General features: G+C 37.5%; 1 protein-coding gene across 1 annotated transcript; it reads right to left on the bottom strand.

The window, feature by feature from the left end:
- Positions 1–1,681: 1,681 nt before the first annotated feature.
- LOC307137458 (uncharacterized protein) lies at positions 1,682–16,559 on the bottom strand. The gene is made up of 13 exons (XM_079835118.1): positions 16,518–16,559; positions 12,779–12,814; positions 10,142–10,222; positions 9,946–10,077; positions 9,432–9,602; positions 6,847–7,128; positions 5,776–6,015; positions 5,583–5,705; positions 4,353–4,454; positions 2,804–2,848; positions 2,558–2,644; positions 2,240–2,296; positions 1,682–2,095 (listed from the first exon to the last, which is right to left on the bottom strand). Exons 1-13 carry the CDS (start codon positions 16,546–16,548, stop codon positions 2,055–2,057), a joined length of 1,428 nt encoding a protein of 475 aa, XP_079691244.1. The 5' UTR covers positions 16,549–16,559; the 3' UTR covers positions 1,682–2,054.
- Between the last annotated feature and the right edge of the window lie 9,492 nt (positions 16,560–26,051).

Genomic DNA, 26,051 nt, shown 5'->3' with positions numbered 1-26,051 from the left:
AAGTAACTTTTGTTCTGAAAAAAAGCATTACAATAAATCACACTACCAATGGTGATTCTAACAATCGCTTAGCTCATATCTCATCAAACTGTGCAAATTATTGTTATACTTTGTTCTCAATACTTTGTTCTCTTTGAACTTTGTTCTCAAACAGTTAATGTTAACAACATTAGCATTGCACATCAGTGACTACATGTATTTAGTGCTTTACCTGTAGATTTAAATTTCTGTACAGTTGTCATACCATTCGAATTTCATATAAAAAAAAAATATTTTAACCCAAAAAGCTAATTAATGTTCCTTAGAACTGGTTCTCTTTGAAATACATATTGTGTGTGATCCCACGTATCTGTAAATCAGATTCACAGATGCACAGTCCGAAGTCTTTTGCTTTGGACTACGTCCAAATTGTCATTTGGACCTTTCTGGATACACTGTAAAAAATGAATCATGTGTCTTGTAATTTTCACCAAAAAAAATTAAGGTGATAATTAAAAATAGTCTGTATATTTTCTTAAGAAAACTGTGGTTCAGTGTTGTATAGAAAATATTGAGAACATTTCCCTATTAAAACCAAGAGATACATTTTCCTAATTTTTTTAAGGAAATGCAAGCAATTTTGAGGCTTCAATCGAAGAACCAATTAAGCTGATAAAATTAAGGAAAATAAGGTTACCTATTTATTTTAAGAGAATTAGCTCAATTGTGCAGTTTTATTTAGAGACACCATTGTTAGTTCCCAACATGCTTTGCATATGGCTGGAAATAGAGAGTTAATATTGAAATTAAGTGTTATTTTATGTGTTTTTGAGTGAAGGGAAACATCTGTAAATATTTAATGTTTGGTTATGTTTGACATTTGAAAGAGTTTCTGTTATGTTGAAGTTTTGACCGTTACCATTGTGCAGAAGAGTAGAGCTTATGGTAAGGTTGTGATGTAAATACCTGCAAGTATTATTATTATTATTATGAAGCATGTTTCTTTGTTCAATGAGAAATAACTTTTCTAATGCTAGTGCAATAACAAGTTTGTTTCTGCTTGCGCTAGCAGTAAACAGTCTATGTATAAACAGGTCATTTCCATTTAATATAATTTATAACCTATTTTTTAAAGTCAACTTAAATTAAAAAAGCACTTTCCGCTAATAATATTAAATTCATCATGTGCCATAGACTAAATAATTTAGGAATTTTTACTTAATTTATTTGGGTAAATTTCACTAAAAAAAAAAAACCTTAAAATCTACTCAAATATAATATGTGTAATATTGTTACCATAATTTTTTTAAGCAGATAGCATGTGATATTTTTTACAGTGTAACAATCCGCAATCAAAATGATACATTGAATTATTCCAGCTGCTGTGGGAAAAGGCTATAAATGAAAAAGTTACGGACTGCACTGCAGCTTTAATACATTTTAAAATGTCATTTATGCCTGTGATGGCAAAGCTGAATTTTTTTTCAGCATCATTAGAAAGATTTCTGAAGGATCATGTGACACTAAATACTCTTTTAATACTATTTTAATATATTTTTTTTATCAAAACCATCATCTAGTCTTTTGTCTTCAGTGACGCATGATATGCTGATTTGAGAAATATTTCATATTATCAATGTTGAAAACAGTTTTGCTGCTTAATATTTTTGTGGAAACTGTGATACATTTTTCAGGATTTTTTAGGAAATAGAAAGTACACTTTATTTGAAATAGAAATCTTTGGTAACACAAATGTCCCTTTTGATCATTTTGCCCTTGCTGAATAAATCACTGCTGCTGCTGGTATTAACAAGTGCAGTACTAAACAATAAGGGCTTATTACTAATGAATATCAGCTCATTGCTTTTCAAATATTAACATGCGTAGTCTCTGAAGCAAAATAAAGCTTACTTAAGTCACAGTAAGTTCTGGTAAATCTATTGCCAGTATCACAATCAAATCTATCAGTATCACAAAGATGATAAAGCACTGATGATCCTGGTCATTCTTCATCACTCCTCAACCTCCAGTAAACTCAACAGCGTCCTGGGATTGAACGTTTCTCCTCCAGGCATTCATTTAACCTGAGCATACGTCACATCACTAGATCCAGCACCTAAAAATATATCAATGAATTCAGAATGCACAATCATCATTTAATATACAGTGTTTCATTTCATTCTTAGATTCTTAATGAAGCTTGTGTGCAGTTTTCAGTGTCTCTTGTGAACTGTGATGGTGTTTTTAGTTTGACTCTCACCTTGATCTGTTTCCAGCTTCAGTTTAGAGTAAATGTCGTCACTCTCAGTGTTATTGCCTAGAAGATGCCAACAGTTCATGTCACTAGTGATATGAAAAATGCCATTATAACATGCTAAATAACACATATTATTCAGTTGTCTATCTTAATTTTACAGAGAATAATTTTATTTTTAATTAGACTATGTTTGACCAAATAACCTCAAAAGAAACAATTTGCATGCAATGACTTTTTTGGATCAGGTTTCACAGCGCACAGCCACAGAACCACTGTCATGATCATAATATAATAAGAGCAGAGACTTTTGTTTCAGTTTACCTTTGTTTGCTTTCTTGTTGTTCTGTTTCTTTGTAGATTTAATTTCAATCTCAGCATATGTGATCTCAGTCGGCTCACTTACACTGTCTACAATGAACAAAAGAGAAAGGAATATAACACTTGGTTTAACTGAATTTGTTCCTCAAATATGACAGTGATACAAAAAAAGATGGATTTTATTTGCAATTTCTTTAGAAAAGAATTACTGAACTCATCATAATGATATAAAATGACATCATTAGTTACCTGTGCGTATTTCTTTATTAGTTGTATCAACAGAGTCAGCAGTTCCTGTAATAAATTAAAACATTAATTAATTGAAATAATATATATTTAATTATTTTTGTCATGCATCTTATGAATTCAATTCCACAGAAATATATTGATTTCATGTTGACAAAAACTCAGTAGTGTGACAGAAAATAATATTTTGTTATGCAGTTTTTGATAAAAAACCAAATGACGTCAAGTTCAAATATACACCGATCAGGCATAACATTATGAACTAATGTTGTGTTGGTCCCCCTTTTGCTGCCAAAACAGCCCTGACCCGTCGAGGCATGGACTCCACTAGACCCCTGAAAGTGTGCTGTGGTGTCTGACATCCAAGATGTTAGCAGCAGATCCTTTAAGTCCTGTAAGTTGCGAGGTGGGGCCTCCATGGATCGGACTTGTTTGTTCAGCACATCCCACAGATGCTCGATTGGATTGAGATCTGGGGAATTTGGAGGCCAAGTCAACACCTCAAACTCGTTGTTGGGCTCCTCAAACTATTCCTGAACCATTTCTGCTTTGTGGCGGCGCATTATCTGCAGAAAGAGCCACAGCCACCAGGGAATACAGTTTCCATGAAAGGCTGTACATGGTCTGAAACAATACTTAGGTAGGTGGTACGTGTCAAAGTAACATCCACATGGATGGCAGGACCCAAGGTTTCCCAGCAGAACATTGCCCAAAGCATCACTGCCTCCGCCGGCTTGCCTTCTTCCCATAGTGCACCTGGTGCCATGTGTTCCCCAGGTAAGCCACGCACACGACATGATGTAAAAGAACTTGATTCATCAGACTGCAATGATTCATTGCTCCGTGGTCCAGTTCTGATGCTCATGTGTCCACTGTTGGTGCTTTTGGCGGTGGACAGGGGTCAGCATGGGCACCCTGACTGGTCTGCGTCTATGCCGCCCCATACACAACAAACTGAGATGCTCTGTGTATTCTGACACCTTTCTATCAGAACCATTATTAACTTCTTGAGCAATTTGAGCTCCAGTAGCTCGTCTGTTTGATCGAACCACACGGGCCAGCCTTCGCTCCCCACGTGCATCAATGAGCCTTGGCCGCCCATGACCCTGTCGCCGGTTCTCCACTGTTCCTTCCTTGGAGCACTTCTGATAGACACTGACCACTGCAGACCAGGAACACCCCACAAGAGCTGCAGTTTTGGAGATGCTCTGACCCAGTCGTCTAGCCATCACAATTTGGCCCTTGTCAAACTCGCTCAAATCCTTACGCTTGCCCATCTGTCCTGCTTCTAACACATCAACTTTGAGGACAAAATGTTCACTTGCTGCCTGATATATTCCACCCACTAACAGGTGCCTTGATGAAGAGTTGATCAGTGTTATTCACTTCACCTCATAATGTTATGCCCAATCGGTGTAAGACACAAAATATCATAGATATAGAAGAGTGATATATAGAAGAATATCTAGTTATGGGATCTGTCCTGTTAGTTAAAAGTTAAGTGTCTTTAATCTCATGTGTATTTATTAATGGGTAATGGGTAAAGACTGACCGGAGAGCAGTGTGTTGTATCCGGCTTCACTCTGCTTCTGCTCTGATGTCTGACTGATGTTCTGCTGTTGACTGACAGTAGAGGGAGACTCAGATCTTATACCTAGTCAAACACAAAATGTTTTGAGGAAAACTGACTTTTAATCTCTTTCATGCATACATGTTTGAGAATGACAAAGTATTAAGTGACATTTCAGTCAGTTCAGTCAATCAGTTTTTATTTATTCATCACATTAGGTTTGAAACATTAAGCTGCCTTACTGCCTGCTGTGTATATAGGCACTAGGCAGCAAACCAGCCTGTCACACGAGTCCTTAAAAGTGAAGCCAGAGCGTTTTGATCGCCCCCCAGGTGACTGGAAGCAGTATAGGTCATAAACCCCTCCCTCTCCATGTAATGTAATGGGACATAGACAAACTAAACAATCAAATTATACTTCAAATACATTTTTTCCAAAGATAGTTTCTGTCATTTTAGGCTGTTTTTATCACACTGATGTTGGTTCAAGTGTTAATTCTTTAAATAAGTTTGGTTTTAGTTAGTTATTTGATGCTATAAAGATGGGAGGTGTAACGTTATGATTGACAGCTGAGATTGACAGTTTCTCTGAGTGAAGTAGTCACTGAGGCACTAACAGACTTTTTCTGGGAACTTTGGGAGGAGATTGGAGCTTTAAATCTCTACATTTCCATAACTGTTTATTTTACAAAAAATTTATTATGCGGGAGTGTGGGCGGGACCTTGATATCACGGCTCCACTTAGCGCTCACTACTGCCCAGACTCGGGCTCCAAGATGTCAGCGCCATATTTGGACACTGGCAGCTTCACTTACTTCAATGGAAGAGAGTGAAGATGCGTCATCCATTTTTTTTTTGTGCAGTTTATGGCAGCAAATGAATCCTGATAAATGACTAATTTGGAGCGCTTTAACTCTGTGCATCATACAAATAGTGGACAAGATGAAGAACTCACTGTTTCAAGTAGTTTAAATGATTTCAATATAGATGACAAACATATTTTTTTATCAGTACTTTTCAGAATTGAAGTAAAAAACTTAATTGAAGTCTCCCAGCCTGACCAGCAAACATATCAGCTTTACCAGGTTTGGAGACGAGCTAAGACCAGAAAACCAGCTTAGACTGATGTAATTGCCAGCTCACTCACAAGCTTTAGGAACAGGTCTAGTGTCTGAAAATCTGTCACTGAATTTGAATCTGTCAGATGATGAACCTTTGTTGTTTCTGAAGCGACACAGCAGGACCAAGAAGACGATGATCATAAATACAGCAGTCAGTCCTACAGTCACTCCAATTATCACCGGATTGAGACCATCAGATCTTGAGGCTGGAGAAACTGAGATACATCTAGATTAGTGCAGTAAATTGTACAGGAACATTTCAACTGTTATAGTTATTCCTCTCACCTCTGACTGAGATCCAGCTCTTGGGCGACTCTCCTCTCACTGGGTGTTTGCAGTAGTAGAAACCCTCATGTGACTTTGAGACAGTAGGGATGATCATCTCTGTAGTTTGATTCTGGATGAGTGATCCATCTTTATAGAAATCAGCTCTCAGGATTGATGGGTTTGAGTTAAATAAACAGCGTAGAGTCAGATTATCTCCTTCAGTCACAGGATGAACAGGACTCTCCAGAATCACACCAGCTACAGAAACACAGGAAACACGCAATATATGGTAACATACAGTGTTAGGAGTAATGCATTACAAGTAACTTGAGTTCCGTAATAATATTACTTTTTCCAAGTAACTAGCAAAGTAACGCATTACTTTTCAAATTTACAACAAAATATCTGAGTTACTTTTTCAGAAAAGTGACGCAAGTTACTTTTTCACATTAATTTGACTGACAGCTCTCCTCATCAGTCAAATGCAAAATCAGAATACTATGCAAACCTCCAATAATTAAATGTTAAATAAAACAACTATTTTTATGCATAATCTACCTTTATATTTAATTTACCAATGTCTTGCTGCTAACCTTCGATGATGAAAATTACTAGATTTTTGTTTTTATTGGTAAAACATTTTTACCTCAGCCTGGGGCTTATTATTTAAATTTTGGTATTAAGAGGTCTTTACCGTTGCACAAAAATATAACTTTTTTTTATAAATAAAAACAAGCCCAGCCCAGGTGAGAAAAAGTAACGCATTACTTTTCTTAAAAAGTAACTAAGTAACTCAATTAGTTACTTTTTAAGGGAGTAACGCAATATTGTAATGCATTACTTTTCAAAGTAACTTTCCCCAACACTAGTAACATAATAAAAATGAGACAAAACCAAACAAACAAACCCCAGACCTTTATCTTTTCCACTGCCCACTGGTTTCTGAGTGTTTTTAGTGTGTATTGCTATGGTGTTCTGACTGGTTGCTTATATTAGTTTCTAATGATTCCTGCTCTTGTTAAATCAACCCGTTTATGCATTGATTGTAAACTGTCAGTGAAATGAATAAATACAGAAGCACAGACTCACTGTGTACAGTGATATTAACAGGATGATATTTCTCTCCAGATTCAGACTGACACCAGTAAACTCCAAAGTCTGATGAGGCAGTGAAGCTGTTTGTACATGTAGATCCTGTTTGTGATCTCCGGGGTAATGATGAACAATCTTCTAGCCCCCTGCTGTCTGTGTATCTTCTCACTGTCCATCCATCAGAGTTACTCTGGCCCTCACAGCTCAGAGAGAGAGAGACAGATGTGAAGTGTTGAGTTCTGCTGGGAATGATGATCAGAGACACTGGAGGAGAAACACCTGACAAGACAATTACAGCTATAATTAGGGGCCAAGCACCGAAGGTGCGAAGGCACCTATTGAAACCGTTCCCGTTCTTATTATTATTATTCATCTTCTTCTTCTTCTTCCGCCACAAAGTCAATGGCAGCCCATAGAACCGTATGGTAAAAAGTTGTGAAATTTGGCACACTAATAGAGGACAGTCTGAAATGTCACCGTAGCAAATTTGGAGTCTCAAACTCAATCCCTCTAGCGCCACCATCAGTCCAAAATTTTACTCATGTTTATGCTAATAACTTTTGAACCATAAGGGCTAGAAACAAAATTCTTTTTTCCTCTGATTCCTTGGCTCAATACGATTCCATTGCACCCTATGACGTCATTTTCCGTCATAAAAATTTTCCCGCCATTTTGAATTTTCCGAAAAACCTACTTTTACGAACTCGTCCTAGACGGTTCATCCGATTTGCACGAAAATTGAACCAGATCATCTTCAGACCATGCTGACAAAAAATCTTGCAAATCAAGTTGATTCGTCAAATCATTTGCGATAAACGCGCAAACAAATTTTACGTAGTGGTTGCAAAAACACTCTTAAGGCAATATCTCCGCAACGCTTTATCGTATTCAAACCAAACTTGGTACATGTCATCACAAGCATGACTTGAGGCAACATACAGCGTTTCGGCGCAGCGCCACCTACTGGTCCGGAGATACGAAAAATTGCTATTTTTGCTTATAACTTCTGAACTGTTTGTCCAAAAATCATAAAAGTGGTCTCGATACATTCAGGACGGCATGCCGAGTCGTCTGATATTCAATTTTACCATATCGGCCATTTTGGCTGTCGGCCATTTTGAATTTTGTCAAAAAATGCTATATTTTACAAATGCATTAGTATATTGTTACTAAACTCGGTATGTGACTTCCTTGCTATGCCCTGAAGGTACTCAAAAAGTTTTAGGGCAGTGCCACCTTGTGGTCAAAAGATATAACAAACTTGACAAAAATGCTAATAACTTTTGATTAAATTAGCCTAGTATATTGAAACTGGTCATAATAGAGTCATTGGCTCATGCCGATTTAATTGCAACCTATGATGTCATTTTTGGTCATGATAATTTCCCCGCCATTTTTAATTTTCCAAAAAACCTACTTTTACGAACTCGTCCTAGACGGTTTGTCCGATTTGCACAAAAATTGAACCATATCATCTTCAGACCATGCTGACAAAAAATCTTGCAAATCAAGTTGATTTGTCAAATCGTTTTCGATAAACGCGCACACAAAATTTGCGTAGCGGTTGCAAAAACACTCATAAGCCTATATCTCCACAACGCTTTATCGTATTCAAACCAATCTTGGTATATGTCATCACAAGCATGACCTGAAGCAACATGCAGCGTTTCGGCGCAGCGCCACCTACTGGTCCGGAGATACAAAAAATGGCTATTTTTGCTTATAACTTTTGAACTGTTTGTCCAAAAATCATGTCTTCCGCACCATGCTTTGAAGGTACTCAAAACGTTTTGGGGCAGTGCCACCTTGTGGTCAGAGGTTATAACAAAATTTACAAACATGCTAATAACTTTTGATTAAATTAGCCTAGTTTAATGAAACTGGTCATAATACAGTCATTGGCTCATGCCGAGAACAGAGATACTAATTTTTCCATATTTGGTCAAACATCCTGTCCTCAATGTTCTTATTTGATCAAAACCTACTTTTTCAAACTCATCCTAGACCGTTTGTCCAATTTCCACCAAAATCGAATCGTATCATCTTCAGACTGTGTCAACAAAAAGTTATGGATTTTGCATCAATAGATGAAACCATTTTTGTAAACCGCAGTGACGAAGTTGAGCCATTATGCCAAAATGACTCTTGAGGCTGTATCTCTGCAATGCTTTGACATATTGGCATCAAACTTTGCATGTGTCATTGTTCCCTTATTCTGACCACACCACATACATTTCGTAACTGGTCAAAGTATTGGTCAAAAGTGATAAACCATTAACTTACATTATCAGTGACTCAATATATGATATTTCAGCCATTTTGCCTAATCTTGTTAAACTGTATAATTGTTAATTGTTGCAGTTGGTCTGACACTCTCAGACTACAATGCATTTTCAGCCTTTTGCTTAAAATCATCTTAAAACGTGATTAATTGCTCATTGCTCCAGTTGATCTGACACTGCCAGCCATTTTGGCATGTCTTGTCTTCTTTGCGCTTGGCCCCGGTATTGCTGCTTGCAGCTATATTTTGGAAATTGTCTTTATTAAACATGAAACAATCATTTAAACTTGTGTGAACTCACCAGTGACCCACAGTGGTTGTGTGTTGCTGTATGTTGTTTTATATGCTGGTTTATCTCTCTCTGCTCTGCACACATAAACTCCTGTGTGTTTTAGAGCAGCAGAACTGACAGTGTATTTTCCTCCAGCTCCTCTGCTGCTGTCTGAGAGGAGGTCATATTGATTGCTGCTCTCTGTATAAAGTGAGAATGTGTAGTTAACACCTTAAGGAACTTCTTCTACCTAATCTGGCCCTTATAAATTACATTTGTAACAAAACTAGAACCTGAATACACTGGGTTACATTCAGTGTGTTCAGGTTGTTTTAATCAGGGTTTGGCTCTAATGCTGTTACAGAGGAGTGACTGGTAATGAAAGATTGGGTTCTCAAAGTTGGTCTCAATGTTTGGTTCCCATGAAAGTTTTGGGCACCAAAGCATGTGCCCAATATCCAATCTGTGTCTAGGCAGACATATTAAATTATATATTTCACTTAAATAAACCCAGTTAATTCAGATGAAGCACATTATAACTGACCTGATGAGACAGTGAACCAACTGAATGTCCCGCCTGTAGAAGCAACATTAACCTCACAGATCAGAGTCACTGGATCTCCTTCAGTCAACCAATTCTGAGGAGAAACCCTTAAAACTGCTCTGGGAACTGAAACTGAGAAATCACTCATTAATAACATATTAAACGTTTGTGTTTATGAAGAGATGATCAAACTCACCTGATGATCTCAGTCTAACTGCATCACTGATTTTTGATCTGCGTGATCCTTCAGGCTCGGTTCTATAACTGGAGTATTCTCCTGCGTAAGAAAGAAGTTAAGAAAGTTTAAAAAAATAAAGAATAAAATAAAGAAGTTTGTAAGAATATTCCATTGGGCATTTATGACAGGTTGGACTTAATCCTAACTTTAAGAAGTTATTTACGATGAGTTTTAAGAACATTCTTTTCATGAATATGAATCCTTATGAAATGTTTGGGTTGCACTTTATTTCACTGTGTCATTGTTACAGTGTAATTATATATGTAAGTACTGAGTAATATTAATTAACTACATGTACTTAATGTAGGAATAGGGTTTGGTTGAGGGTTAGTTGCATGTAATTATGCATAATTTACTGTTATTGTAACATATGTAACAAGCACACTGTAAAATAAAGTGTTACCAAATTTTGTATTAAAGGGCACTCATTATACAAAATTCACTATGTTTGAACATAAATGTGTGTTGGCAGTGTGTGTACACAACCACCCTATAATGGTAAAAATCCACCCACTACTTTTTTTAATCCCCATAAATCATAAGCAGTGTCTCAGAACAAGCCGTTTGCAGATTCTGGGCAAAGTAACGTCACATTTCACAGGTCCTGCCCATGAGTGTTGATGGACGCTGCGGTATTAGTGTAACCCCTCCTGTTCGAACTGCCCCACTCCAAGCGGGACTCGAACCCGGGTCCGCCGGCATGAGAGTCTGACACTTTAACAAGGAGGCTAAAGGCTACAACCTCTAGTGTCAGTCACTAGAGCGTCTCTTGAGATCAGAGGAGTGAGGTTTACTTGCAAAGCACCTACTAGCTGGCCTCTGTTACACTCACCCCCCTAAACCTCACTCCCATCCGGGTCACGACACCAATGTAACCCCTCCTGTTCGAACCACCCGCTCCAAGCAGGACTCGAACCAGGGTCCACCGGCATGAGAGTTGGACACTCTAACAAGGAGGCTAAAGGCTGCAACCTCTTGCGTCAGTCACTAGAGCATCTCTTGAGATCAGAGGACTGAGGTTTACTCGCACAGCAACTACTAGCTGGCCTCCGTTACACTAGCATAGACCCAGCCCTCAGAGAGCTGTACACAGTCCGCCATGTTTATCTCCTCGCCAGAGCATTTAACAGCAGCATTCAAGTTCATTCAGTCAAGAGCAGTGAGTGATTTTCTATTTATCTTTTGTTGTTTGATTCATATTGATGGCATATATAGCAGTAGGTACTATATATTACACTGCTTTCACTTTAGGCTAATACACAGATCTAATATAATATACACACAGGATTTCTTGCTGCATACGTGCACAGACATAACCAACTGTTTTCATGTGAACTTTTGTGTTTCTGTTTAATTGCAATAACACATGAAAGAGAACTAGTCTAGTTTAATAGCCTACTCATGGACGCACCCGACATCCAACTCTCTGTGTGGTGCCGGGTGTGTGTGCTCAAGGTGAGAGCATAGACTGTAAGGTTGAGAGTGATATGGCTTTAACCCTTGTATGGTGTTCGGGTCTGTTGGACCCGTTTTCATTTTTTATCAAAAGAAAAATTATACGATTAATAATTTTTTTCAAACTGAGACTCATTGGCCTTGGCTCATTTTCTGTGAGGAATATATATCAGAACACATTTTCAATGACCGCACACTGTACACCCCCCTACACATTTATATTACACACAGGATGTTCGGGTCCACTGGACCCGGGGCTAATAAAAGTGTGGAAATTGTAGGTCCTGTGTACCTTTACTCTGTCCTCCTCCTGTCAGGGCCTGCTGTTAGTGTGTGTATGTTCATGTATATGGTGTATAATGACATGGGTATTACAACGTAAACATGGTTTATGACGACATCTGTGTCCTCATACGTTTTCTGAGTTTTCTGTGATTGATAGGTTTAGGGGTAGGGTTAGTGTAGGGGGATAGATTATACAGTTTGTACATTAGAAAAAAACATTATGCGTATGGAGAGTAACCATACACCACATATGTGTGTGTGTGTTTTGTGTGTGTGTGTGTTATGGGTGTGTGTGTGTGTGTGCGTTCATGAGTGTGTATGTGCGTGCATGTGAGAGAGAGATTGTGTGTAAGTGTGAGAGAGTTCAAAAGTGAGTTTTGTTTCTCCCCCAAAAGTGTTATGTTTGAGTTTCATTCGCGTGTTCACTGATGCTCACTAGCTGCCGAGGCTCCGTCCTCTGTGGTGGGGAGCAGCAGCTCATTTGCATTTAAAGGAGACACACAAAACAGCAAATTTTTCTCAAACCCAAAAATTGCCATTTACAAAATGGTTTATTAAATGATCTGTTAGGAATTTTGATCTGAAACTTCACAGACACACTCTGGGGACATTGAAACTTATATTACATCTTGTAAAAAGGGGCATAATAGGTGCTCTTTAAGAACAATCCTAATAAAAAGATTAAACCATTCTTAAGAAAAGTTTTTGGAAATACAATACAAAATATAATTTTTTTTTTCTTTTCTTAATTTAGAAAATAAGAAGAAATTAGCAGTTAAGAAGAATTTTATTTTTAAGAATGTTTCTTGAATTCGGCCCCTGGTTTGTAACAATGTATTAATCAAATTCACTCACCTTCAGTGTGTCCAGAGTGGATGTTTGAAATCAGCACTAAAATACAAAGTAAAAAAATAAAAAAATCATGAAAGATTATGTGTATTTTTAAATGTAAAGATCATCAAACTCATCCATTGATATTTTATTTCTGTGGGATCTTAATGCAAAGCTCTTCCCATGAGGCAACCTATGATGTTGTTTATTTGCAAATTAGCTTTAGGTATAAATGTCAGACATTTGTGTTCAGATTCTCTGAAGACAGGCGAACATCATCGCTGAAGAACGTGCGCTGATGCCTTCAGTAAATTCTTCTCCACACAAGAACTCAAGCTTATTTTATCTACTACACTGGAAAGACACCAAAGTGACAGCTCAGCCAAATACAGGGAAATCTAACAATCATTGCAGAATGAACATTTAGCTGATCTAACTTAGTGTTATACTTTAGGCATTTTATAAATGTATATTCTTACTTTCCTTGTAAGAATACCACCATAATTTCCCTCTCACATGTTTCTCAGCTTCGCAACACAGAAATGTCTAATTCGGAGATCTAGAGGCACCTGGATGAGTGTTTATGTAAAAACCTTGAAGACTAACCAGTGCATATCTAGTGAAGACAAATCAGCGAATATCTACTTATTGCATCATGGACAGAAAACTCTATAAAACACCATTACAAAGCATTAAACCGAGTGAGTGAACAAACAGACTGACCCGAACACAACAGAGTGCATTTCTCTTGCACAAACAGCACTAACTGCACACACTTCCTCTCTCAAGCTCGTCTTTCACTCATAAATCATAGACTAGAGACTTGAAGCTCTGCACTCTAAAAAATAATTCAGTGGCTTAGTAAATATCACAGTAATAATTAACTTTATTAACTTAATAACATTTCTAAATATTATTTATTTAATGTTTTGAGTTGAACATATCAAAATAATTGACTAAAAATCCAACAGTTAATTTTGTCTCAAATTTACAGTTATATTTAAGTTTTTTTCACTAAAAGAATTTAGTGTTCGAATAACCAATTATTTATTTCAAATATACTTAATATATTTGTGAAATTTCTATCAAAATATTTGAGAAAGGATAATTAAATCGATCTGTTTCAAGAACTACAAATATCACTTAATTCAAATCAAGATTTTTAATATTTAACACGCACTGAAGAAATTTAGTAAGTTTACTTGATTATAACACTGCACCCCTCCCCCACCCCTTGAAGTGACGACGGCTCGACGGTTGAGTGAGCGCACCACCACAGGCTGTTTGAATTCTCTTCAGAGCAGTTTGTTCTTCTCAGCGTCGCAGAATTGGAACATTTCCTCTGTGAAATTCAGGTTTGTGTGTTTTATTTTATCTATAAAATCATTACTGAGCTTAAAAATGTTTTATTTAATGCAAAACAACATACAGGGACGCAATGTGAGTAAACGAGTGCTGCATCTGTATTTGAAGCCCCTGGTGCTACAGCCTTGCTCAAAACACTCGACTTTATTCCTTAAAGGGGGGGGTGAAATGCTGTTTCATGCATACTGATCTTTTTGCACTGTTAAAGACTTGGATTCCCATGCTAAACATGGACACAGTTTCAAAAGCTAAGGTGGACATTTGATGGGAGTATTTCTTTGCCAAAATTAGTACTTCCTGTTAGTCATAAGTTTCGGAAAGTTTTTTTCGATCATGGGTCCGCTTGACGTCAACAGGGCGGAATTTTGTGTAAAATTCTACCGGAAGAGCGCGCGCGAGAGAGAGAGAGAGCGCGTGAAAGCAATAGGCTACGCCCATCAAAGCGCTGGCTCGTAGCCAAATAACCCCGCGTTAAGGCAAAAGTGGATGGAATTTGCTTTTCCGGATCAGCAACTGAGTTGCGCAAATATTTATGTCTGTTCCCTGCATTTCGGTGCCGATTGTTTTATAAACAAGGCCCAGTTCGACGCCGGATTTTCAAATCGCCTAATACTGAAGGATGGAGCGGTCCCAACGATAAAGGTCCCAACGTTGGAACCGCAGGCAGTGAGTAAGACTGCTTCAAATGTCTGTTTTTGCCTATGCCCATCAAGTAGCCCAAACATGATCACGTATTGATCAATGGAGCATGCGATGTATAGTGTGTACATTTGTTTAGCTGGCCACTATATGTGTATGTTTGTGTATTGTAAAAGCACTCCAAACAACAATACACAAAGAGTGGGGAAATATGTTGAACTAAATAAGCGCGCTTCTTCATTCAAATGCGCTACTATTCCATGTCTTTCTATGTAAGCACTAGCCTGACGCGCAAAACCAGTCCGCTTACTACAAATCATGTCTACACAAACTACGCGTAACACACACACACACACACACACACACACACACACACACACACACACACACACACACACACACACACACACACACACACACACACACACACACACACACACACACACACACACACACACGATATAATTAAAGTATAAATGTGTAAATAACACAAGCCGCTAAGCATATTATATCGTTAGTGTAACTTATACCACATAGAGATGTCCTGCTCTAGTCGTTTTTGCTGCTGCTCCTGTTCAACTTCAGCCTCTGGGTCTGATTCCGGATCATAGATGTATGGCTGTATCTGATTAAAAGCCATTTTTTATGTTGAATAAAGTTTTTTCCCGCTTTTATGGATGACGCAGCTTTCAGACGCACTCAACACAGTAACAGTGGCGCGCGCTCGACATTCTTTAGCTCCGCCCACACGATACGCCCCCAGCCGCACGGCTTTTTTCGGAAAGACTCGGAAGAGCGCATCTTCCTTTTATAATTATAATAAAAATAAAGACTTTTCGGAGATATGCAGGATGCAATGCTACTCTATAGGTACTCAAGATTGACATGAGACTGACTGAAACTGAGTGTTCCCCCCCCCCTTTAAGATAATGAATATAATTAATTTGGATGATAAAATGTTCTTAAAACTGTGCACTGTTTGTTTATTGGCAGGTTACGGAGTCAGGCTCTTTGCAGCATCTTTGAGCTATGAGTGAAACGCAGGACGGCGGTCTCAAGTTCAAAGTTCACCCGCAGAGCCCGAGTCCATCTCAGGCTCGAAAAACGGCGCTGATACGGTGGAAATTGGATAACAGACAGGTTGATTACACTTGAATTACTTTTAAATGTTTAATTTTTACTTCTAAAATGTTTGTTACATGAGTTTAAATGTTGTAAATATGTTGTAAAATATTGTATACATGTCAAAACTGTAATATATGCTGTATTGTTTTACTCATCGACAATGAAGGCCATTGTCATGTATAAGTGTGGTTGTGTGAAGTATTTTACAAAGGTTTAGAGGAAATTAAAGTTATACTATAAGAGTTAATATTACTCATAAATAAAAAATTAACTCTAAAAAATAAAAATAAAATAAAAATATTTACTCTTAAATATTGGTTTTGAAATGTTTTTCCTCCAATTTTTTCTACTCAATTTTATTTGTAATGGTACCAAATGTAGTTACACAGATCTACTTATTTTTTTTTACTTGCATTTGCTCAGCTCATATGGTGTATGTAATTGATTTCACTGCTTTAAAATTTACTCAATTTTATTAGTGTAAACATTTTTCACCCAAAAAATTGAGTAAATCATAGTAAACGTTTTTAGAGTGTGAGAGCAGCATGCAAATAAAAAAAAATCCAGGAACACAATCTCACTCATAATCAAAATGCAATTCCACTGAAACACATTCAGAGGAAATAATACTCACCGAGCACAAGAGGAAGTTGACTGAGCTCCATACTGTCTGAATAATGACAGACGGTTAAAGACACAGACTGAGTTAAAGCCTCAAGACTTCCTGATACCTACAGTCAGATCCTTAGAGCATAATGACAGATTAAAGACATACTACTTCATGTGTTACAGAAAACCTTTTGATGAAGTTGATAATCTTGTAACATGTTTTCCAAAAATGTCATGCAAATTTCCTACTGAAATGTTGTCAGGAGTCATTCAGAATCAAAAGTAACAGCATTAGTAATATTCTTGTTATGTGTGTTAAAGTTCTCTTTAATGGACAAGGAAAAGGAAATAATTCTTTGATGGACCTTTACTGTAATAATGGTATTAACTGTATTTATAACTTTATAATTTATAATTCATCATAATGAATTCAGCTACTAAACGATTCAAATAATAATTTTGTTAGTACTTCTGAGGTGAAAAAAATGTATTTCCCTCAGAGGTCATTTCAATTCTTGCCAAAGGTCATACGTCTTATTGTCATTTGCACAGTTTACACATGGTGGAAAACGTACTCGGTTACTAACATAACTTCAGTTCCCTGAGATAACGGGAATGAGTATTGCGTTGCTAGAGTCATTGGGAAAACTCTTTTTTTTCTCAGATTACTGAAGCCTTATAGAATCACTATGCTTTAAGCATCACCTATGATGCTTAAACTTCCCGAAATGGGCGGGGCTACCCGTTTATATAAGTGGCCATTTCACCATAGTATCTCAGATCAATTTGACGGAAGCAACAAAAGCCAATTCTTGCAGCATGATAGCATGGCCAGCTACACAATACTCATTCCCATTATCTCAGGGAAGAGAGGTTATGTTAGTAACCGTGTACTTTCCTTATCGATATGGTTCACTCATATCACACGTGTTATAACTGTGGAACTATAATCGTTACATGGCCTTGGCCCCAGACACATGAATAAGGGCCCAGAGGGCATCAAGGCTAGGGTAGGGCGATGTACTCATCCGTGACTAAGAGACTCAGATCGTTGTGTCGGAGCCACAAGGCAGGGTTCTAGTGGGTTGAGCTCACGTAGAGGGCAAGGCCCAGTTAAACAGATAAGACCCATGCTTGTAGAGCAGGGACATCCAGGTTGTAAAATCTGGAGAATTTGGATAACATGGACAAACCTGCCGTCACACAGATGTTGCTAATGGACACTCCGCTGGACCAAGCCCAGGATGAGGCCATGCCTCTGGTGGCATGGGCCTTTACTCTAATGGGGCACTGATGGTCTATCGAAGCATAAGCTAGTGCAATCGCATCCACTAACCAATGGGATAGTTTTTGCTTCATGGCCGGATGCCCTTACGGCCTCCGAAGCACATTAAAAGCTGCTCTGACTGCTGGAACTGGGCAGAGCGTTCAATATATATTCTTAAGGCCCGAGCAGGGCAGAGTAAGTGTAACTCCTGCTTGTCCTCTGAGGGGGGAAGAGCAGAGAGAAGGATGACCTGTGCTCTGAATGGAGTTGAGACATAGCTGTGGTTTGAGGATGACCCTACTGCCATTAGGCCCAAACTACAGGCAAGACACACTCATGGAGACCGCTTGTAAGTCACCCACTCGCTTGACCAATGCTAGGGCTAGCAGGAAGGCGGGCTTTAGCAAAAAGGGTCGCAGTTTGGCCGACTGGAGCAACTCGAAGGGAGGGCCCCTGAGGGCCCTGAGGACTGTAGACTGGTCCCACATAGGAACCGTGAGTGGACGAGGTGGGTTCAGCCTTCTGGGCCCTCTCAGAAAACGAACAACCAAATGAACGAACGGACATCTAAGCACGTAGAGGCATATGGTGGACAGGGCTCTTCAGGACTCTCACGGAGAGAAAAAGGGCCCACAACTCGGGTTGGGGGTGCCAGATCGTCCACTTTGTCTGGAGGTCTTTCTTTTAGCCATGGGGTGCTGTGAGCAGCTGCATCAGCTCTGGGAGCCATGACCAACCCAGCTTGAATGACCTTTTCATAAGGGCATGGTTTGGATGCCTGAGATCAAGGATGGGCCTGAGGAAAAATCATTTGATTTCATTCAGAACCCAACTTGACACTCCGGGGATGGTTTCCCAAGCCTCGGCATGGGTGGCCAGGGGTTGAAGTGGTTGGGGTAACAGGCCGCTGTGCTGGTACAGGGGACTGACACTCGCAGTAATGGGAAGAGAAAAAATGCTCTCTTTTGTTTTTTATTTTGTTCACTATAACAGCGGTCAGTTGCGTGTGTGCTTGAACATAAACAGGCCCAGTGCTTGCACACATAGCTTCCAACACCGGAACTGAACGGGGGTTGGAAGGCAAACTTGAGGCTGTTTGTGGGTTGGTCCGGCCGCAGAGAGACTTAGCCCCCTTCTCTTTCTTCCTGAAGGATAAGGATGGCTCCAGCGTTATCTTAGGCAGAGGGCCCTGATGCTTCGGAAAGGGGTAGCGATTGGCGGAGCGGGAACGCTCTCAGGCTCAGCCTAAGCCAGAGCCTGAGCAGGCTTCGTGGGCTGCTGAGTTGCCATGCTTTTCTGGAGCTTTTCTGTTTTTTAATGCTTGGGCAGGAAGTGGTGCATTGCCTGCGAAGACTACTGTGCGGCGGTGAACCGCTTGGCAAAACCAATGAAAAAACTTCCTTAACAGTATTTATGCGTAATATACACTCAATTCCAGTGTAAAGAACATGTAGATTTAACAAAACAAAAAAAAAACAGTCATTGTGTATGCAAGTTTTTGTGTATATGTGTGAAAATTCTCAATCAAAATCACAAAAATGCGAATAATTAATGTTGTGAACCCTGATGTGCTTGGTGTGCACATTTTACCCACATTTCCTTTGGATTTGAGTTGATAAATGGCTTCATAGAGACAACGCAAAAGATTTCGCAGTCTGAGGTCTAAGAGACTTCACCACTGGGTTTCAACATTTTCTGTGCAACTGATCTGACTGACCTGAAATCAGTTTCTTAAAAATAAAAAATAAAAACTGGCCAGAACAACTTAATCTGTCTTTCTTTTCCATGGGCATTCTGTACAATTATTAAAAAGAAATTATGTAAGGGGATTGTTGTACAACTTTTTAAAGGGGACTTCAGCTGAACAATGACGCTATTTTCTGTTTTATTTTCTGCTTCTGTACAGCTGTGATGCAGAAAATATTTGTGTGAGATAATAATCTATTTTCACTAAATGAATAAAAAATAATCTGGAGAAAATTATTAGAAAAGACATAATTATCAATGATGAACATGTTTAGTTGAAACACTAAAAATCACAGTGAGGAATCACTGGCTGCACAAAAAACTGCATGTCCAAGAATTGTTTAAATATGTATAGTTATATTCTTTTTCACTCCATATAAATGTAACAATTTCTGTAGATTACAGTAGTTTTATGCTGCAAAATACAATCTATTTAGAGATTAAGTGATTCATTATAATCAGAGGCCACGATTCTTCTGCTTTTATGTGACACTAAAGGACAAAGCATCAATAGCAGAATAATTTAAAAAGGCTCTGTTTCTTTATTTTAAAAAAAGTAAACATACAGTTAAAATATGAAATATTGCAGCAATACAAGTCAGGAGACTTACACTAAAATAAGGAATATACATGCTTACAAATGACAGTGTGTTCATGTCAACACAGTCTCACTCCCACTCGTCACATATTGACGCTTGGTCAGGACCCCTCGTCGTCACTTTTTTACGTACAGGGTACCCCTTGAAAGGCATTTTTCGACGTTAAGGGTACTGCAGTGATTCCAATGAGACACCTTTGGCGTCATACACAGACGTGTTGGGCATGTGAATGTTATCAGGATGTAACTATTTATTGGGTTATAATTTTTCCATTATGACATGTTGGAGTATGATTCTCAATTTAATCAGCCAGCATTATTTTATTTACATTTATTGATTTGTATTTACGCTATTCAGACACGTTTGAAAGTAGCCCAACCCCGCCCCTTAACCTACCCATTTGCGTTATATGATATAAAACACAGAATATAACAGACAACATGCACACTTTATTGAAAAATGTCAAGTATTCCAACTGTTCCGAGGCCAAACGATTGATTTGTGTGAAGAAAAGACCCAAAAGCGATCTGCGTTTCCCTCCGCACCCCGGCGTCATAGTGACGACGCTTCAGGCACGGCCATACCCCTCGGCGTCAGTCTACAGACGAACTGGGAACTCCATTGCTTTCAATGGAAAACCTTTGCCGGTATTCTATCGGTATGAAATCTCGCTGAAGAAGTCTCATTCAGAATACATCGCGATGTTTGGCATCAGTGCACGTGGGCCACATGTTGGTGAGTAGCCATGAATATTTGATATAAAGTATTTTCTGTCGTTATTGATCAGATTATGTTCAGTCACTGCATTATATCTTTCATTTCCACTCAGGCTTCGCTTTTCTTTGCTTTCTAAATCAACACACCTTGCTAATAGGGCGATTAAACACTGTCACGTGACGTGCTATATACCTTTTTAACAGTTATTCATATTTAATAATAACAACTAGTGTAGTTTCAACGTGGCATTTGTAGTAGAAGCACAATAAAAACAACCTTAGTTCTAATGTGATGTTTGTTGTAAATAGACAGTATCCACAACACTTACCATGCGTTTTAATGCCTTTTAATGTAAAATCCAAATATTGTGATGTAAATAGTACTTTGTCCTGTATATAATGTATCTGTTATATATTATGACTTTTTCTCTTTTTTTTTTTTAACCTGAAACGACCAAAAAGGCCTTTCGGACTCGGTCAGCCCATTCTTGTTCATGGAAAAGTAATGGAGAAGACCGAAAGCAGCAACAGCAAATATTTGCAATGGTAAGTATGTGTTGGTTTGAACTCTTTATCAAGCATTTGTTGTTTCTTAAACATATTCTTACAAACCCCATGGCTCAATCAGTGAGAACATGTTCTCAAAGTCTTAATAATTCACAAGATTTAACAAGCTGTCATTCATATGATACTCGTACATATTTGTACAAATACTCATACATAATCCTGCAGCTTTTACTCCGACTCCTGCCATTGGCTACAGCCTCAATTCCTGTACATATTTATCATGATTTTTGTAAATCAGTTGCGCCCCTTCTTGGAAAGCAGTCCCAGAAAGAAAAGTTTATATTAGGTCCAATGTATTCTTTAAAATGATTACAAATTGGGCCATTGGGGAGGTCTCTTCACACCTCATGACCTACCTCTGTTTGCAAGAGCGGAAATGCTCACATAACATCAGATATTCAATTATTTTGTCATCAGTTGCACTGCTGATAACGTCCTGTTTGCATGTAAATAATTTACGTGATCAAAAGATTAAGTGAATAATCAACATTTTTAAACAAATTCATATGTGCTACTAAAAATATACTTTTAATAATGGAAATGCACACCTATCAGTGAACTTGTTACATAAATGTATTTAACATTTAATTATGCAACACTTTTTACAGAAGGAAATCCTACAGTTATGTAAAGGGACAACAACAACATCATCATCATGTCCTGTCCTGGGCACACTGGGCAACATGTGTCCTCCAACATATTCGATCTGTGGCCACGTTCTTCACATCTTCTCATTGAACACCTGCATTCTTCAGGTCTTCACGAAACATCTGTCTCATGTCTTCCTTGGTCTTCCCTGTCTCCTGCGTCTTCCTGGTGGTGTCCACTTCATAACTGTTTTGGGGTGTTGTTGTTTGGGCATGCGTAGGATATGTCCAGTGAGGTGCACCCTTTGCTATGTCACAGTTTCTCAAAGTCTTCACGTGGAGTACCACTCCTCCTCATGATCTCTTCGATATATGCAGAACCAATATTCATAAACTGTACTTGATGTCTGCTTATGCCTTTATCAAAAAAGCATCAGTGCTCATCAGGAGTTTTAGTAAAGGACATATTTAATGCCATCGACTTCATGATGCTATATTCCAATGTATATATCTGCATTTGTATATTTGCATATATATGCATTTGTATAACAGTGTTTGTTTGAACAAATGAAGATAGTGAGAGTGAACACCTTTTGAAATCAATATGTATTCATTAAACCTTTTATTACAGTGGGATAGTATTCACTATAGTAAATGTCCACCATAACTAAATATATGGTATCATTATATCACTACCTTGCTTATGTAAATGTAACATGAATGTATTTTATTAAAGCATTTTCTTACTGAAAATGGTTAACATTTATAATAATCATTAACTATTTGAATTGGCCTTTCATTTAGTTACAATAGAAGTGAACAATAATCACAAGGATATAGTTTATATAGTTTTAAAGTTGAGAATGTAAAATGTTCTTAATGTTTTTGCCTATTTATTTCTTAAAGGCAAGAAACCAATATATTTTCAGATAAAGTTGAACCTCATTTCTTTTATTTGTACCGCAGCATGGTTATTTTATACTGTTGTGCAGTAGTTTGGCCGCTACATTTGTATTTAAACTGTTTGACATTAAATATTGTAATATGCTTACAAAATTGTGTGCATTCATTATGCTTTTGTTACTTTTATTTTAATTCCAAGAGTTCAGATGGTGAACGATGGCATAAAGAAGTGATCTAATATATATATATATATATATATATATATATATATATATATATATATATATATATATATATATATATATATATATATATATATATATATATAAATACACACACACATATATAATATATATATATATACACACACACACACACACACACATATGTATATATATATAGAGAGAGAGAGAGAGAGATTTATGCATCAGTTTAACCACACAAAGGAGATTTTTGTTTTAAAATGTGAGTTGTATTAATTAATTAGAAGAAATAAATATTTAGCAGCCTAAATATTAAATATTTAAGGATATCCCTTCAGTTGGAACCGGATGAGATCTGTCATCATTTTCCATAAATGGACAAGTAAGTGTGACGCGTCTGTTCTGCTGCGTTGTCATTGGCTAGGACTTTATCGCAGAACTCGCTGTGATTGGACTATCTTTTAACCGATATAAAACGGCGTTTCATGTTACAAAGTATGTTTTGGTGTTATTGTTACGTTAGTAATACGTTAAGTTAACTATAAAGTGTCGCTATGTTGTAAGAAATTACTCCTTTACCGAGATCCCAACCCTAACCCTAAGCATTTCTGCACACTTCAATGAACTACAGCGCCATGTTTCCCATTGCATTGATACACTGACAAAGGTATATGGGTAATGTAGTTTAAAACGTTTAATAATGAGACAAGAAATGTTAAGTAAATGACATCTTTAATGGACAACTGGATATCTAATTATGTTCATTGTGTAAACCTTTATGACATATATGAGGGGCAGGCTGAAATTTGATATTTTACTCTGAGCACTTTTAGAAAACCTTTATGCCAGCTTTCCATATCTGTCTGAAAACTGTGCCCAACATTATTTAGTAAACATAGCATAAGCAGTTGTCCTGCCAATTTTCTCTGTGATACGCTAACCAGACTTTGAGTAACAGCCATTTGAAATGTGCTTTTTTTTGCCCTTCCAGGGGCCTCTACTGGGTCCCTGAGGGCGGAAGGGCAGTACAACATACACAGATCTATTTTCCTCATCATGGACAACAAACTTTGAGTCACATTTAAATATCAGAGTATTTTCTCTTTTCTATTCTAACACCATGCTTGTATTAGGTTTTGATGAGTATTGTGAGACCATCTGATGAAATACAGAAATATTTGAAAGAAATGTAATATAATTATTAATATTTATTTTCTTTTATGGATAAACACCCATAAATATAATGGATGAACCCACAACAACTTGCCATTATCCAGTTTCCAGTGTAAACAAAAACTATTTAGATTTACACTTCACTATTATTGTTAAATATAGGACAATGCACCATTAAGTAAAATAACAAAAGAGACATTGCCAAAATTGTATGTATTTTCACGTACCTGACATCGGTAATGTGCATGCTTTAATTTTTATTGCAGTAGTAAATGTACCAGATTTATCAACATGGATCATCGTCAGTTAAGCTTGAAGTGTTTGAAATCCTTCCCTTTATTTCACTGAAAACTGGCGTATTGTCACAGCATGCAAATACAACTTTTTGGTGCATTGTTGTACCAAATATAATATAACCAGATGAAAAATGTTTATGTTTCAAGTAAAATAATATTGTTAATTACTTTGATAACCTAAATCAACTCATAAAATGTGTATTTACTTTAAAAACACCATACACAATATTCACCATACTTTATCACTCAACTCTTTATTGGAGGATACAGTATACAGTTGATAAAGTAGCATAAAGAAAAATTAGATTCAAGATAAATAAAAATGGGTCTTCAAAAATACATTAACATCATATTAATCCATTCACAGCTGCTGAAGCCACACAAATGAGTGCCACAGAATCCCATCCAGTCAACTATGATACAGAAAACAGATTTGATATTGTGTTGAAAAATAATGATTCATTATCACAGCTAGACTGGTTTCTTGCTCTTCCCTCTATCATGTTCATGTTCTATCCTGTTCTTCTTCTTCTAAACAGTTTGCCCACTTGTACCCTACAGTGTATAACTGATAAACAGATGATGTGGTCACTGATGTGGTGTAGCCTTTTCTCAACCAGAGGAAGAAGTTGTAACATCCCATTGTCAGGCATTCTCCAGTCCTGGTCTAAAAGTAAAAGAAAAAACACAATTCAAATTAAGTTTAATGTAGTCAGGTTAGCATATGTTCTGCATGATTTAAGCAGTGGTTGGCTACTCTGGGCCTCAGCATCCATTGTCCTGCAGATTTAGCTCCAACCTCAAACCCACCTGCCTGCCTATAATTATGTATAAGTAAACCTGAAGACTTTAGTTACAAATTCCAGGCATGCTCGATTAGTCTTGGAGGTAAACTCTCCATTTCAAAAGGCCCAGATTTGCCCATTCCTAATTTAAATTTACAAAGCCGCAGTCAGTACATTATATAATATACACATTGAAGCATTATGTATATAATATTGCAGCACATTATATTAGCCAAGTACTGAATGAATGACAGCTTGTTAAATCTTGTGAATTATTAAGACTTTGAGAACATGTTCTCACTGATTGAGCCATGGGGTTTGTAAGAATATGTTTAAGAAACAACAAATGCTTGATAAAGAGTTCAAACCAACACATACTTACCATTGCAAATATTTGCTGTTGCTGCTTTCGGTCTTCTCCATTACTTTTCCATGAACAAGAATGGGCTGACCGAGTCCGAAAGGCCTTTTTGGTCGTTTCAGGTTAAAAAAAAAAAAGAGAAAAAGTCATAATATATAACAGATACATTATATACAGGACAAAGTACTATTTACATCACAATATTTGGATTTTACATTAAAAGGCATTAAAACGCATGGTAAGTGTTGTGGATACTGTCTATTTACAACAAACATCACATTAGAACTAAGGTTGTTTTTATTGTGCTTCTACTACAAATGCCACGTTGAAACTACACTAGTTGTTATTATTAAATA

This window comes from Gobio gobio (genome assembly GCF_949357685.1).
Source record: "Gobio gobio genome assembly, chromosome: 1".
NCBI classification, from domain to species: domain Eukaryota; kingdom Metazoa; phylum Chordata; class Actinopteri; order Cypriniformes; family Gobionidae; genus Gobio; species Gobio gobio.
This window is presented reverse-complemented; position numbering and strand designations above follow the sequence as displayed.

What these genes read in the sequence shown, in the direction of transcription:
- LOC307137458 (XM_079835118.1), bottom strand. Translation starts at nt 16,548, where the DNA reads ATGGAGCTCAGTCAACTTCCTCTTGTGCTCG. An exon ending in TGTTAATATCACTGTACACA is followed by an intron (nt 6,016 to 6,846) that starts GTGAGTCTGTGC and finishes GTGTTTCTGTAG; the next exon opens with CTGGTGTGATTCTGGAGAGT. An exon ending in TAATAAAGAAATACGCACAG is followed by an intron (nt 2,645 to 2,803) that starts GTAACTAATGAT and finishes TGTTCATTGTAG; the next exon opens with ACAGTGTAAGTGAGCCGACT.